At 58.0% G+C, this 15,731-nt stretch overlaps 1 protein-coding gene across 1 annotated transcript; it reads right to left on the reverse strand.

Moving 5' to 3' along the window:
* Window positions 1-346: 346 nt before the first annotated feature.
* LOC109742155 (transcription factor RAX1) lies at window positions 347-3,023 on the reverse strand. Its single transcript, XM_020301230.4, has 3 exons — window positions 2,675-3,023; window positions 2,197-2,326; window positions 347-1,233 (listed from the first exon to the last, which is right to left on the reverse strand). Exons 1-3 carry the CDS (start codon window positions 2,808-2,810, stop codon window positions 669-671), a joined length of 831 nt encoding a protein of 276 aa, XP_020156819.1. The 5' UTR covers window positions 2,811-3,023; the 3' UTR covers window positions 347-668.
* Between the last annotated feature and the right edge of the window lie 12,708 nt (window positions 3,024-15,731).

A 15,731-nucleotide genomic window follows, 5' to 3' on the forward strand; every position in this document is an offset into this window, starting at 1 on the left:
AATGGTGCATAAACTAAGGATGAACACCTAACCTTGAGGTAAGACACCAATAACCAACTATGCCAATAACACCTTATGATTTAATGATTTATTAATGTTTTACATCCAATATTATGTGTATTTTTCACCCGCCAAAAAAATATTATGTGTATTTCTTTGATGTGAGGTCAATGTTTTAAAACATAACTTTGAATATTCTGATTTTTTGTCGGTAAATACCTTAACCGACAGGCTCAGCGGTTTGATTTTTTAAACTATGGACCGAGACATCAGCCTCCACGAAGTACCTTAACAACTCGAGGTTCCATGATGTAGAAATTCAGACACCAATCGGATGCGGAACCTATGAAACCATGAAATCCTTGCGCTCTGCCCTCGTTATTATTTCTGTAGTATACACGTTCTCCGGGACCAGAGCGGGGCTAAGCTTAAAACTTACGAAGAAAATCAACGCTTTATACGCTATACACGCTAAGCTTAAAACCGCACAATTATCCGCAAAAAGAACAAAAAAAAAAAGTTTAAAACTGCACAAACACGGCACGATGATTTACAGCAGGGAACAACGAATCAAACACCTCGCGACGAGCCGCACAACACTTCGCCGCTCGCTCGATCACGACGGCCGGCTTAGCCTGCTGTCTCACCCACGGCGGCGGGGTTCCCGCCTAGTTGATCCCGAGGAACTCGCTCATGGAGAGCAGGTCGCAGAACCCTGCTCCTCCGCCCTGCATGTCCGCCTCGAACTCCCAGCAGATGCCGCCGTCGCCGAGCCCGTGCAACGAGTCCACGGCGCCGCAACGACCGTCCACCGTGCTGCTCGCGCCCTGCTGCGCCGGGCTGCAGTCGAAGGCGGCGTCCAGGGCTCTCGGAGCCATCAGGCCGGTGCCGTAGTCCATGTCCATGTCGAGCCAGTCCGCGAACATGACCTTGGGGAGCACCGGCGCGTGCGGCCGGATCAAGGCGGCCGCCGCGTCGGGCCCGGTGAGGCTGCTCGAGTCGTCGGCCGTCGACGAGGACTCAGGCGGGCCCGACGAGCCGGAGTTGGACGGCTGGTTAACGGTGCTGCGTTCGCGGCCGCTGTCGCTGGGCATCGGGCTCCGGGGCGCGTCGGAGCCGGCGGACTTGGCTGGTGCCCGCGCGCCCTCGACGCGCTTCTTCAGGTACGAGTTCCAGTAGTTCTTCACCTCGTTGTCCGTCCGGCCCGGCAGGTGCTGCGCTATCTGAGACCACCTGCGTCAGAGAAAAAATTCTCACCATGTTAGAGAAGCAAACCATGAGGTAATTTGGACTCTGAATTCTGGGTCAGCACAGCCAAGAACTAATCAAACCCAGGTTATTTTTTCTTGTGTTTTAATCTCGTTGTATTGTATTTGTACAGTCGCTCCAATAAATAAACAATGATTGTCAGAGACTTGTAGCATCAGCTACAAGTCTTCTCCCTTCAGATTGTCAATGTCAAAGCATCTGTTACCCTATCATTGCCCATTGGTCTCAACAGTTGACTGTACTAGAAGCGTGTTCACAAATGATTGTACACTCATAATATCAATCTTCATTATCAAAACTAAGCACGGTACAGTACTAACTATGATCAAGGACACAAGAAACGGAAATGATAAAACCAGCTTTGCTTGCACCGACAGGCAACTGCAAAAGACCCTTTAGCCACAAGGCTAGCGATTCTCACTTGTTCTTTCGTCCTTTTTGTCCAAAAAGAGGTTAACCGTGACCAAGCCAACTTTCCATCCAGTAGGTTAGCGAAAGCGAGGCGCTTGCTCACTGTCACCAAACCAGCACTCGAAAAGAGATGCAGTCGAGTGCCTCGATGTGGAACGCAGGCGTCGGCATCAACCGCACCACGTAAAGCGGTCTCCATGCCCATGCCAAGACATCAGCATTTCCTTTTGTTTCCTCCAGCAATACGTTTTCTTTCCCTTTTATTTCACTTTCTTCCCCTGAAACTCAACTCGCCAGCAAAACGACACTGCCATGCTGACACTAGCAAATTGCGCAAGAATACTCTACTTTTCTTCCTCTTATTAAACTTCTGAGGATGATTATAGATGAAGTAGAAGGAAAAAAAAACAAAGAAGTACTCTCTGACTGATTCAATTCAATCGCGCCTGCTAATCAGCTGACGTTATACTTGCTCTGAAGAAGGTGAGAATTGTGATGTGTGCTTGGGATGCTTACTTGTTGCCGAGTGTGGCATGGAGGCTCATGACGGTCTCCTCTTCCTCCCGGGAGAACATGCCGTGCTTCAGCCCCGGCCTCAGGTAGTTGATCCATCGCAGCCTGCAGCTCTTCCCGTTCCTCTGAAGCCCTGCAATTCACCGGACAATTTAGCCCCCACCCCACTTGCCAAGGTACATTTGACAAAATTCTGCTGGATTCTTTTCTGAAAGCGCTACAAAAATTTGCTGAATTCTGAATTCGACCAGGCAGACGAAGCTCAAGAGAAATTAATTCCCCATCTTTCCCCTTCCCACGAGCCGAGGCACATTTGCAGAGCCTCGGCAGGAAATCAGGGGAAATTCGGAATTGGGCATGAACCTCGCAGGCTCGCGGGAATGCATAGACAAGAAGAAAAATCTGTCCGATCCCCCTTCGAAATTCTCCGGGGAATCGCGCGCGAAATGCCGGCCGCGCTTGGCTAGGAGGGAGTTCTTACCGGCCTTGACGGGGACGGTGCTCCAGCAGCTGTGGCCGTAGCGGACGATGTAGTCGCGGAGCTTCTGGTCCTCCTCCGGCGACCACAGCCCCTTGCGGTGCTGCGCCTTGGGCTTCTGGCACGACTTGCACCCCATCGATTCTTGCGAAATGCCGGCCGCCGCGGAGGTGCAGGACCAGCGAAGCTGTGTGCTCCGAGGAGGAGGTTAAGGCTTAATAAATCAGCTTTGAGAGGCGTGGGAGGGGCTGCGATTGCTGTGCTGCGTGCACTGTTCTGTCGGTCTCTTCTGCGCTTGGCGTGAGGGCTCTCCGTGAGACTTTATAGATCCAATGATGAGTTGTTGGCCGCCTTATCGTGGGGATAAAGAAAGATTAGTCACCGATTGTTTTTAGTGATCACAAACTCTTTGAGATTTGAGACAGCATATCCATTAATTTCTGCAATGCTCTTTTATTTAGTATAAAGCTTCTTTATTTGTAGCATATAATAATCCAAAAGGCATGGAATTGTAGAAAGAAAAATCCACCTTCAAGACACCCAATTATAAGTCCTGCAAAATGTGTCCTTTAATAATTCTCCATCCGCTGTTAGCTATGGAAGGTAAGCCATGGACAATTTTAGTTGATCTTTGTTTCAGGGACAGCTAGCTAGGTGACCCATGTAATTGCGTGGCTTGCACTTTAATAAATTGAAAATTTAATGTGTTCATTTACTTGTTAGCACCATCTTTTGGAACAATCAAAGAGAAATAAGATTCCAAAGTATATTAAAATCATTTCCAATACTCGATTGTAGAGCTTCCCTACTGCTTCCATAATCTATAGAAAGTGACTGATGGCAACTTAAAAAGGAAAAAGTATCAGATGGAAACCAAGTTACAATAAAAAGAATTCTGCGAAAACCAAGTTTAAAAGCTTTTAAATATTCTTAAACAAATGCAATTTGTTAGAAAGGTGATGTTCAATAAACATGTGGAATCTAAACTTCAAACTCATATTCATTTAGTAGCCCACTTTTATATTTAGTCGCAGTGATATTTCATTTTCTTCAAAATGAATTGGGCTAGGAACATAATGATCATAATGCAAAAGCTACCATTGTCGGAGTAAATGGCCACGGGTAGCATAACCGACTACCCCTGATTCTTCAAAAATTATCAGGCCGATTGAGCCTTCAAGCGTTCGAAGCATTGGGCCGACTTCCCCTGGCCGACTACCGCAGGGGCCGGCTCTCCCAAGGCGACCCGGCCCCGGTAACCTCCCCGAAGATGGCTGCGAGGTGGCCGACTCCAGGAAGCCGGCGCCAAGAGGGCCGACTCCCAAGAGCCGGCCATGAAGCACGCCGACTCCACAAAGCCGGCCAAGACCGCACCCACCAAAACTACACCCACATAACGGTGACAAGACGGGGTGTGGCCACAGTGCGGCCCACTACCCCCGAAGCCCGAGGCAGGCATGGCCACAGGACGCCGTACAGGTCGGCCAACTCCCGTCCGGCTCGGCACTGTAGCCATGCTGGCCTCAACGTCATCCACGACAGACGCCAGTACGGCCCACGGGCGGCGGGCCCCTTTAGCCAGAGAGAGGCACGAAGGCGGCCCGGCCTCCCCCAGTCGACCAAGGGTGTAGCCGGCCCCCGGAAGCCGGCTACACCCTCCCTCGAAGCATGTGCCACATTAAGGAGACAAGATGAGGTAAGGCTACAGTAAGAGCCCTCGAGGCGGCACACTGTAGCCACGCTTACCTCGACGAAGCCCTCGTCATCAGGGACGAGGCTACAGTAAGCAGTCGCCAACAAGACCCTAGGCAATGGGGCCGGCCTCTCGACCAAGAGGCCGACAGCCGGCGGGACCCACCAGTCGGCGGGCCCCAACGGCCGGCGGAGAAGCCGGCGAGCACAGACACTGACGATTGGGACCCGCGCCCAGCCGGATTACAATTGTACCCCGGGGGGTAGGCCTATATAAACCCCCCGGGGCACCCATGCAAAGGGTTGGCTTCTTAGAGTTACACACACACCATAGAGAGAGGGAAGCAAGAGCTAGCCTTGCTCTTCTTCTCCCTTGAACCCAACAGCTCTAGGAGCATTTGTAGCTACTCTTTCTGATGTAGTGATCATGCGGAGACCCCGCAGAGCAGGATTAGGGGTGTTATCTCCACGGAGAGCCCCGAACCTGGGTAAGATTCGTCGGCGTGCATGTCTTCGCCTCATCCCGTTTCCAGGCACCGGCGACGTCTTACTGGCACCCACCATGATAAGCCACCCGTTGGCATATGTCGCACCTACCACCCGACATTTGGCGCCCACCGTAGGGCCAGGTGCACCGTCGTCCGGAGACCTGTTCTGGACGGGAACCCTCTTCCTCCCCCGCGAGCGCAGTCAGCCTGCTGCGCCCGATGGCGTTTGCCTCGACGCGCTGCAAGGCGTCGACGACGCCTGCGCGGCGAGCTGCCTCGCCGATCTGCTCGGCGAGACTCGCATCTCCGACGAGCCCGCGTCCGACGCGGGCACGGACTACCCCGAGAGCCGCCTCGTCAGCCTCCTCGACCATCTTCACGTCTCTAGCGAGCCTGCTGCAGATGTGGAGTCGGTCGGCTCCACCGACCCGATGCTCGTCGACTCCAACACGGCATCGCTCGACGCCTACCCCTCCGACGTGGTGGTCTTCGACGATCCTGTCCCTCGAGCTGATAGTGGCAGCAGCGCTGTCACCGAAGTGTTGGTCATCAGTCACGTCGCCAACTCGGGCGAGAACGCCCACGACGCCCTGCAAGCGGCGATGCACGACCTATCCGTCCCCATCCCGGCCGACGCCGACGCCGAGACCCTGGAGGCACGCCGCCTCGCCCTCGTCGCGGAAGGCCAGAAGATAGCCTCCATGAGACGCCTCACCGAGGCCCACCAGCGCGAAGTCGACCGCGCCGCCTTCGGTACGCCGCCGCCTAGCGGGCCGAGCCGAGCCGGCTTCGTCCAGAAGCGCAGCGCGGCTATCGCCAGCATGCTGGGGGCAGATCGCCCCGTCTACGCCACCCCGCTCGAGAATTTGCGAGCCGCTCAGGCGGCCGCTGAAGAGCTAAATGGGCTGGGAGCCGACGAGCTCCCCTACATGACAAGACGGATCCAGCAGCTGATCGACGCGGCTGCAGAACGACATGAAGCCGGCGCCCGCGCCGATAGACATCCCCCGCGCCGAGAGCACGCCACGATGTCCCGATCGCCGACTGCGAGCGGCGCCCGCCAGAGGAAAGACAAGGAGCCGGCTGCTAGCCGCAGCCGGACTCGTATCACCATCGAGCGCGACACGGAAGGCCGCCCACGAGCGGTGGAGCGCCAAGGAAATCCGCCTCCTCCCCCGCCTCGAAGGGAGAGACGTCTCACCCCGCCACCCGTCACGCACCCGACTTTTGGTGACCGACTAGGCCGCCGAGAAGGAGTCGGCGAGAACGACGCCCGCCACCGGATCGACCGCCTTGCTCGATCCCTGGCGCTAGAAGAAGAAGACGATCGGCCCGCCATGCTTTGGCCCCCGCATCCGCGACGAGCCCTTCCCCAAAGGGTTCTCGCTCCCCAGAGACACGCCCAAGTACAACGGCTCTGTGAAGCCGGAAGATTGGCTCATCGACTGCTGTCAGCATAGCCAACGGCAATCGGCGCGTGGCCGTGAAGTACGTCCCCCTCATGCTGCAAGGTACGGCACGCACCTGGCTCAACAGCCTCAAGCTCTACAGCATCAACAGCTGGCTGGACTTCACGGAAGTCTTCGTCCGCAACTTCACCAGCACGTACAAGCGACCTCCCAAGCCTCGCCAGCTCTCCCTATGCGTCCAAGGGCCCAACGAGTCGACCCGCGACTACCTCACGTGGTGGGCCGAGCTCCGCAATTCCTGCGAGGGGGTGCACGAGGTCCAGGCCATCGAGTACTTCACCGCCGGGTGCCGAGAGGGCACCCTCCTCAAGCACCGACTCCTCTGCGACGAGCCGGCTACCCTCGACGAACTGCTGATCATCGTGGACAAGTACGCCACGGCCGACTCCTCGATGAAGACCGAGCTCCGAGTGGACGCCTCTGAGAAGGTGCTCGCTCCGGCTTCAAAGACGCCGGCTGGCGACTCCAATCGGCGCCCCTACCAGAACGATCACAAGCGCAAGGCCCCCATGCCGACTTCCACCAGTCGGCAGGTGGCCACAGTTGAAGATGAGCAGCCCGAAGAGCGGCCCGCTCCCAAGAAGAAGGGTGGCAGGCCGGCTTGGCAGCCGGCTTTCTCCTACGAGCAGACTCTCGACGCCCCCTGCAAGTTCCACAGCGGCGCGAAGCCGTCCAACCACACGACCCGAAAATGCCACTAGCTCACGCGAATCTCCAAGGGCGAAGGGCTGGTGCCGCCTCCGCCTCCCGGCCCGCCGCCTCCAGCCCCCCAACAGCCGGCGGCCCGGCCGGTAGTCGGAGCCATCCAAGATGAATTCCCTGAAGAGCACGCCGCCTACGTCGTCTTCACAAGCCAAGCAGAAGACAAGCGCAGTCGGCGCCGTCAGCATCAAGAGGTCAACGCGGTCGCCTCTAGCGCCCCCGAGTTCATGCACTGGTCCGAGAAGCCCATCAACTGGAGCCAGGCCGACCACCCAGAGGTGATGCCATCCCTTGGCTCCTATGCACTGGTCTTGGATGTCACCCTCGCGACGGAGAGGCGAGCTGCCCGATTCTCCCGCGTCCTGATAGATGGCGGAAGCAGTATCAATATACTGTACCGCGATATCATGGAGAAGCTGAACATTAAGGCGAAGCAGCTCATGCCAAGCCGGACCGTGTTCCATGGCATCGTGCCCGGCTTGTCTTGCTCCCCGATCGGCAAGATCAAGATGGATGTTCTCTTCGGAGACAAGGATCATTTTCGCCGAGAAGCGATCTGGTTTGAGGTAGTGGATCTGGAGAGCCCCTACCATGCTTTGCTTGGCCGACCTGCTCTGGCCAAGTTCATGGCTGTGCCCCACTACGCCTACCTGAAGATGAAGATGCCGAGCTCGAAGGGGATCATCACCGTAGCCGGCGACTACAGGAAGTCCATCGAGTGCGCCATGGCCAGTAGCCGGCTGGCCGAGTCCCTGGTAGTAGCAGAAGAGAAGAAGATGCTGGAGCGGGTTGTGGCCATGGCCGGCAAGCAGCCGGCCCTGTCCCCCAACCCCAAAGATTGTGATGCACAGGGCTCCTTCCAGCCGGCCAAAGAGACGAAGAAGATACCCCTGGACCCGGAGAACCCGGAAAGGTTTGCTGTCATTGGGGCAAACCTGGACAGTAAATAGGAAGGCGAGCTCATCGACTTCCTCCGTGAGAATCGAGATGTCTTCGCATGGTCCCCAAAGGACATGCCGGGCGTCCCGAAGGATTTCGCCGAGCACAAATTGCACGTCCGAGCCGACGCGAAGCCGGTCAAGCAGCCCCTCCGCCGACTGTCAGAAGAGAAGCGAAGAATCGTAGGAGAAGAGATAGCTCGGCTCCTTGCCGCCGGCTTTATTATGGAAGTGTTTTTTCCAGAGTGGCTGGCCAACCCAGTCTTAGTTTTGAAGAAGAATAACAAGTGACGTATGTGTATAGACTAGACCAGCCTGAACAAGGCCTGCCCCAAGGATCCGTTTGCTCTGCCACGGATTGACCAAGTGATAGACTCCACAGCCGGATGCGAGCTGTTGAGTTTTTTGGATGCCTACTCAGGGTACCATCAGATCAAGTTGGACCCAGCAGACCGCCTGAAGACTGCCTTCATCACACCATTTGGAGCTTTCTGTTACCTGACTATGACATTCGGCCTGAGGAATGCCGGTGCCACTTTTCAGCGTTGCATGCAGAAATGCCTCCTCAAGCAACTCGGCAGAAATGCCCACGTCTATGTAGACGACATTGTGGTGAAGACAGAGAAGCGCGGCACCCTGCTGGAAGATCTCAAAGAAACATTCGCCAACTTGCGCCGATTCCAAATCAAGCTCAACCCCGAGAAATGCGTGTTCGGAGTACCAGCCGGCCAGCTGCTAGGCTTCCTGGTCTCCGAACGCGGCATCAAGTGCAACCCTGTGAAGATCAAGGCCATTGAGAGGATGGAGATTCCCACCAAATTGCGAGATGTGCAGAAGTTCACCGGGTGCCTGGCCTCCCTAAACCGCTTTATCAGCCGACTAGGAGAGAAGTCTCTCCCCCTGTACCGACTCATGAAGAAGTCCACTCACTTCGAGTGGAATGACCAAGCCGACCAAGCCTTCCATGAGTTGAAGAAGATGCTGACCACTCCGCCTGTCCTGGCAGCGCCGACTGAGAAGGAGCCCATGCTCCTCTACATTGCCGCGACTAGCCGAGTAGTCAGTACAGTTGTTGTGGTCCAGCGCCCAGAAGAAGGCCGAGCCCAGCTAGTCCAGAGGCCGTTGTATTACCTAAGCGAAGTACTATCCAGCTCAAAGCAAAACTACCCGCACTACCAGAAGATGTGCTATGGGTGTACTTCGCCGCCAAGAAGCTGAAGCCCTACTTCCAAGAGCATCCCATCACGGTCGTGTGCACCGCCCCGCTCGCCGAGATCATAGGCAGACGGGATGCATCCGGCCGGGTGGCTAAATGGGCCATTGCATTGGCACCATACACGATCTTCTACCAACCCCGCACCGCCATCAAGTCCCAAGCATTGGCCGACTTCCTCGTCGACTGGGCCGAGACCCAGTACCTACCGCCGGCTCCCGACTCTACCCATTGGCGGATGCACTTCAACGGGTCCAAGATGTGCACCGGCTTGGGAGCCGGCATCGTCCTCACCTCTCCCAAAGGCGACAAGCTCAGATACACGCTGCAAATCCAGTTCGCCGCCTCCAACAACGTGGCCGAATACGAGGCGCTCGTACATGGGCTCCGGCTAGCCAAAGAGCTCGGCATACGCCGGATCCTGTGTTACGGCGACTCAGACTTGGTGGTCCAGCAGTCGTCTGGCGACTGGGACGCCAAGGACGCGAACATGGCGAGCTATCGATTCCTCGTCCAGCAGATCAGTGGCTACTTCGAAGGGTGTGAGTTCCTTCACGTGCCAAGGGCCGACAACGACCAAGCAGATGCCCTGGCACGGATCGGCTCGACCCGACAGGCTATACCGACCGGCGTCTCCCTCTAGCGCCTCCTCAAGCCGTCCATCAAGCCGTCTCCAGAGTCGGACTCTATCTTCGTACCGCCTGTGCCAGATGCAGCCGGATCCGACTGGAGGAACCCCGCAGGCGGCACGGGGACTTCGACAACTGGCCCGCCGACTGCCGTAGTCGCACCCGGCCCGGGGACTTCAGAACCCGGCCCGGGGACTGCAGCAGTCGGCCCGGGGATTGCAGCAACACAAGAAGCGGTGGCCGACTCCAATTCCACGCCACCCGACCCACCCACCCGAGTCATGGTGGCTACACTAACAGAAGAAGAAGTCACAGCTCCATCATGGGCCCAGCCCATCCTCAAGTTCCTAGTCAACAGAGAGCTGCCGGCTGATGAGATTTCAGCAAGACTAGTGCAACGACGAGCCGGAGCATATGCAATAATCAACAGAGAGCTTGTTAAGCGCAGCGTCACTGGAGTCTTCCAGCGCTGTGTCGAGCCAGAAAAAGGAGTGGCAATCCTCAAGGATATCCATCAAGGCGAATGCGGCCACCACGCAGCCTCAAGATCACTCGTGGCCAAAGCTTTCCGCCACGGCTTCTTTTGGCCGACTGCTTTGGAAGATGCCAAAGAAATAGTCAAGAGCTGCAGAGGATGCCAAATTTTCAGTTCCAAACAACACCTGCCGGCTTTTGCACTCAAGACCATTCCCCTCACCTGGCCCTTCGCCGTTTGGGGACTGGACATGATGGGCCCTTTCAAGACAGCCCGCGGCGGCTTGACACATCTGCTCGTCGCCATGGACAAGTTCACAAAGTGGATCGAAGCGAAGCCAATCAAGAAGCTGAACGGGCCGACTGCCGTAACATTCATCACCGACATCACTACTCGGTACGGCGTACCGCACAGCATCATCACCGACAACGGCACAAACTTTGCCAAAGGAGCACTGGCACGTTTCTGCGCGACGCAGGGCATCCGACTGGACTTAGCGTCTGTTGCCCACCCGCAGTCAAACGGCCAGGTCGAGCGAGCAAATGGACTCATCCTCTCCGGCATCAAGCCCCGACTGGTTGTACCACTGGAGCGATCGGCCGGCTGCTGGCTTGATGAGCTGCCGGCTGTCCTCTGGAGTCTGCGCACTATCCCCAACAAGTCAACCGGCTTCACTCCGTTCTTCCTTGTATATGGTGCCGAGGCTGTCATCCTAACCGACATCGAGTTCGACTCGCCTCGGGTCACCATGTACACGGAGGCGGAGGCCAAGGAAGCAAGAGAAGACGGTGTCGACCTACTAGAAGAAGGCCGGCTGTTAGCACTCAGCCGGCCCGCCATCTACCAGCAAGGGTTGCGCCGCTACCACAACCGCAAGGTCAAGCCAAGATCCTTCCAAGAGGGCGACCTTGTGCTTCGGCTGATCCAGCGAACAGCCGGCCAGCACAAGCTCTCGGCCCCTTGGGAAGGCCCCTTCGTCATCAGCAAGGCACTAGGCAACGACTCCTACTACTTGATCGACGCGCAAAAACCAAGAGCACGCAAGAGAGATGACACCGGCAAGGAGTCAGAGCGACCATGGAACGCGAATCTCCTGAGAAGATTTTACAGTTGAAAGCAATATGTATCATGCTACCCTTTTGTATTAAGTATGAAACAACAGGCTCCCCGAGGAGCACTCGGGGACTGCCTTTATTCATCTATGAGTGACGAGTGTCATATCCATGAATGTATTATTACATTTGATTTCTTGTCTGGCACCGGGTTCGACTAGTCGGCCTGGGGACTGGCCGCCTTAAGCTATATTAAAAGTTCTACCTGAAGTCAGACAAGTAGTGTGCCGGCTCCCGAGTCCTCTCTTGTTGAAAGTCGCAGCTCGAAGAACCGACTGTCCGACTAGCAAGAGCCAAGGTAGAAAGGATGCCCACACGAAAAACGGCTAAGGACTAATGAACTTATATAGCGAGAAGACGGCCTCCAACCACGCCTGCCGGCTGTCAGAACAGCCGGCTGGCCGGCTTCCTAAACACTTAGATATAATCCAACAAAGCTAGAGTACTTGCCCTCCCAATTGGCCAAGCGCTTCTCCAGCCACAGATTGCAGAGCAACTGTCTGACTGGGGAGGCGGAAACCAAGGGAGGGTGGCAAAGGAAACAGCAGAAGGATGAAAAGCAAAGAACGAGGAAAAGCCAAACGCATGCATAGTCATATACACATATAAAGCCCCCAACAGGCCGGCAATCGACATAGTTCGAATACACCCCCAGTGGGTGGAATTGTGCAAACTTAACAGAATATTGTTCCAAAAGTGACAAGACAGGAAAACAAAAGATAGCAGACTAGACTAAGGCCCGGTGCGGGAGCCAGGCTGGTCGGTGGAGATGGCGTCGCCGGCTGAAGGAGTGGCCGGCTGGCGGGTCTCGGCTTGGTCACCATCGGTGGCAGGCGACGCACCCGCGCGTGACGTGGTGCTGGAGGCGCGGTCAGGCTGAGGCTGGCCGGCCGCTCCACCATCCGGCCCGGCGTCTTCACCCTCCTCCTCCTCCTCTTCGCCCTCGTCGCTGGAGTCGATCTCCTCCGCCGAGTCTTCACCGTCTGCTGGGTTCAGCCCGAACCACTCCTCCGGCTGGGCGACACCGTTGTCATCTACCTCAGGGGCGAAGGCGCTGGTGTCGGTGTAGTCGGCGATCGCCGAAGCCCGCCGGATGATAGCCGGCCGCGCCGGCTCCAGCTCCGTGTCGGCCTGCTGCCACCAGGTAGCCAGCTGGTCCAGACTCAGGCCGGGATACCAGGCCTTGACGAACTCCAGTGCCCGCCTGGCGCCGGACTAAGCCGCCGAAGCCTTCCAGGCTTCAAAGCGGCCGACTGCCACCTCCAGCCAGTCGGCAGTCCGACTGGGGGTGCGAGGAACCACTTCGCCGGGCCAGAGGGCGGCCAATACTTGCGCCCCGGCACGCTGTAGCCGGCGGAGCAGTCGGTGAGCCGGCTGGAGACGGGCCTGGATCGCCAAGAGCTGCTCCTCCAGCGAACGGCCACCGTTGGGTGCAATCTCGGCGCCAGCCTGCCTTCGTGCTTGGCGGCGGGCCTCGATGATCTGGTTGGCGGCGGTAGAGTAGCCAGGGAAGTACTCTGCGCAAGAAAGAAAGAGAAAGAAGAGAAAACACCAAGTCAGAAAATGAGCCAAAAGCGGCAGACGGCAAGAAAGGACGAAGAAGTAGGCAGCTTACCGTCAACCAGATCTTCGATCTGGCCATAGCCATTGATCAGAGTCTGCTTTGCTTCAGCCCAGCCAGCCGCTTCTGTCTCGTACTCGGCCTGGAGGGCGACTTCGCGGTCCTGCACCGCCTTCAGAGCCGCCTTGTGGCCCTCCTCCTGGTCGGCCAACCTCTTGGCCAGGCGGTCACGTTCCTGCGCCAAGGCGGCAAACTCGGCCTCCTTGGCACGAAGGGCAGTCTGAGACCCTCCCAGCTGTGCCCTCAAACTGGCGTTGGCCGCTGCAGGGACGGCAGAAAAAGTAGAAACAATAAGAGCAAGTCGTCAAGGAAGATCCGACCCGACTGCTCAGCAGTCGGCCTGAATCTCGGGGACTACACCCAGTGGGTACGTTGACGCGCCCCCACGTGAGATAAAGAACAAAGCACTTACCCCGGCTCTCAGTTAGGTCGGCGGTCTTCTGGGTCAGCTCCCGAACCTGGGAGTTGAAGGCAGCCGCGCGAAGATTGTGGTAGTCCTGCAAGACAGGCAGAAGATCGAAGTAAGAACAAGAATAGCCAAGCTAAATCCACTAAGAAGTTCCAAGCCGCCTGCTCAGCAGCCGACTCGGAACTCGGGGACTACACCCAGTGGGTGCGCTGACGCGCCCCTACGGAAGAAACCAAGATCAAGAAGAAGCAAGATAAGAAGACTAACCCGGATGGCCGCCCGCGTCGCAAGGAATTCGTCGGTGTATCGCCTCAGCGTCGTAGCCTGGGCCTGGAGCCGAGTCCGGACGTCCTGCGCAGCCACGTTCATCACGGCCGTCCCTCCGCCCGGCGTCCACCACGAGGTGGCGCTGGCCACCTCCACATCCTGGGCCGACGAGCTGGAGCCCGCGGCCGGCTGCAGCTCCGATGCAGCCTTCTGTGGCTCTGACGCAGCCTTCCCCGCGCGCCGGCTCGGCGGCGTCCGGACCGCCAGCTCAGTCCTCGCGGCCGGCTCGCCCCCCGCCGACTGCGCAGGCGGCAGATCAGGCCGGCCGCCTTGAGCCGCCCCAGTCAGCGGGGTCGGTACCGGCGCCCTCTCCAGGATGACGACGTCGTCATCCCTCTCCAGCCCCGGCTGGTCACCGCCGGCTTCTTCTGGCGCAGGCTCCGGGGCCCCAGGCGCTGCAACGCGCAGTGGGGTGACCAACAAGGCCCCCTCCGCCATCGCCGCAGCTGCAGCCTCTGCTTGGGCCTTGGCCGCGGCGTCAGCGCGCGCCTTCGCTACCTCCTCCTCCTGCGCCGCCTTGGCGGCGGCCGCCTCCGCCTCCTGCGCCTCCCGCTCCACCCACACCTCCCGCGCGTTCCGCTCCGTCGCCGCCAAAAGATCGGCACGGGGGTCCACGCGGCGAGTGGTGCTCCCAGATCCTCCCGGCGACCCAACGATGGAGGCGGCAGCCGCCCGCTCGAGCGACAATGGAGCTCTGGTTGTTTGGAGAAAAAGACAAGGATTCAGGAGCCACCAAAAAAAAGAAAAAAGAGTACACGAAGGAGTATGTACTTACGCCGACACCGTCTGCGGTTGCTTCACCGCCTTGCGGAAGCGGGCCGCCTTCACGGCCGCCTCCTCCCGCCTAGTCGCCGTTGCCCCGCCTCGGGGCTTCTTCGGCCGACTGCCGAACAAACCCTGCACGGCGCGACGCTTTTGCCCGCCGCCCCGAGCAGGCGGCACAGCGGAGGAACCCACACTGTGGCCAGACGCCGGCTGACGGCGTAGGACGACTTCAGCCTCATCGTCGTCCGGCCAGTCGTCGAAGCTGACTCCAAGCCCGGAGCCGCCTGCTTCGCCGCCGGCTCGGCCACCGCCCGCCTCGGTGTTGTCGTCCATAGCGGCCGTCCCCAAGTCGGGGTCCTCCAGATCGTGCTCCGTCCGGTCGGGAAAGAATCGGCGCTCCGCGTCTGACCCGCCTGCAGGCCGAAGAAGAGGGCTCTGTCGAGACAAGCCGACTAGTCAGAGTCGGCCAAAAGGAACTCGGCGACAAAACTGAGAAAGGAGAAAGAGACAAGGAGAACATACCGTGGACGGCGGATTGGGTCGGCAATATGGCTCCTTGCCGAACTGCCACTCTGCGGAGAGTTTGCAGTTTGCAAGGTAGTTCACCATATAGGCCACCTCGTCGTGCGGCATGTCCTTGGTACACATCCGGCTCGAATCGAGCTGGCCGCTCATCTGACAGATCAGATGAGGGCGGCTCTGGAGCGGGAGTACCCGGCGCGTGACGAAGGTGGCCAGCAGGTCAGGCCCCGACAAGCCCTCCGACTGGGTCATCGCTCGTACTCGGGCGACGGCTGCGGTTCCAGCCGGCGTCAGCGTCACAGCCCGGTAGGACCACTGGGGCCGCCTGCCCGCCGGTGGGCCGGCTACGTAAGCCGGCAGATTGACATAGTCGCCCTGCGGGGCGACGTTCTTCACGTAGAAGTATGACTTTTGCCATAACTTCACCGACTGGATCAGCGTGATGACGGGGAAGGGGTTGTCGGCAGCCACCCTCCGCATCGCGATGAAGGCGCCACTCTGAGCCGGCACGCCTTGCATGCACGTGCCTAGCTTGGACTGGAAGAACTCCCCCCAGAGCTCGAGGGTAGGGAGGACGCCGAGGTAGCCTTCGCACAAGGTGACGAAGGCGGACAGCAGCACCACCGTGTTCGGGGGGAGGTGGTGCGGCTGGAGTTGGTAGAACTCGAGCCAAGAGCGGAAGAAGGCGCTCACGGGCA

This window comes from Aegilops tauschii, chromosome 2, assembly GCF_002575655.3.
Source record: "Aegilops tauschii subsp. strangulata cultivar AL8/78 chromosome 2, Aet v6.0, whole genome shotgun sequence".
NCBI lineage: Eukaryota > Viridiplantae > Streptophyta > Magnoliopsida > Poales > Poaceae > Aegilops > Aegilops tauschii.

Excerpts from the sequence above, each read along its gene's own strand:
- LOC109742155 (XM_020301230.4), bottom strand. The coding sequence starts at position 2,810 with ATGGGGTGCAAGTCGTGCCAGAAGCCCAAGGCGCAGCACCGCAAGGGG. Across the intron at positions 2,327-2,674 it reads CACCGTCCCCGTCAAGGCCG|GGCTTCAGAGGAACGGGAAG; the intron begins GTAAGAACTCCC and ends GGTGAATTGCAG. Across the intron at positions 1,234-2,196 it reads CATGCCACACTCGGCAACAA|GTGGTCTCAGATAGCGCAGC; the intron begins GTAAGCATCCCA and ends TCTCTGACGCAG.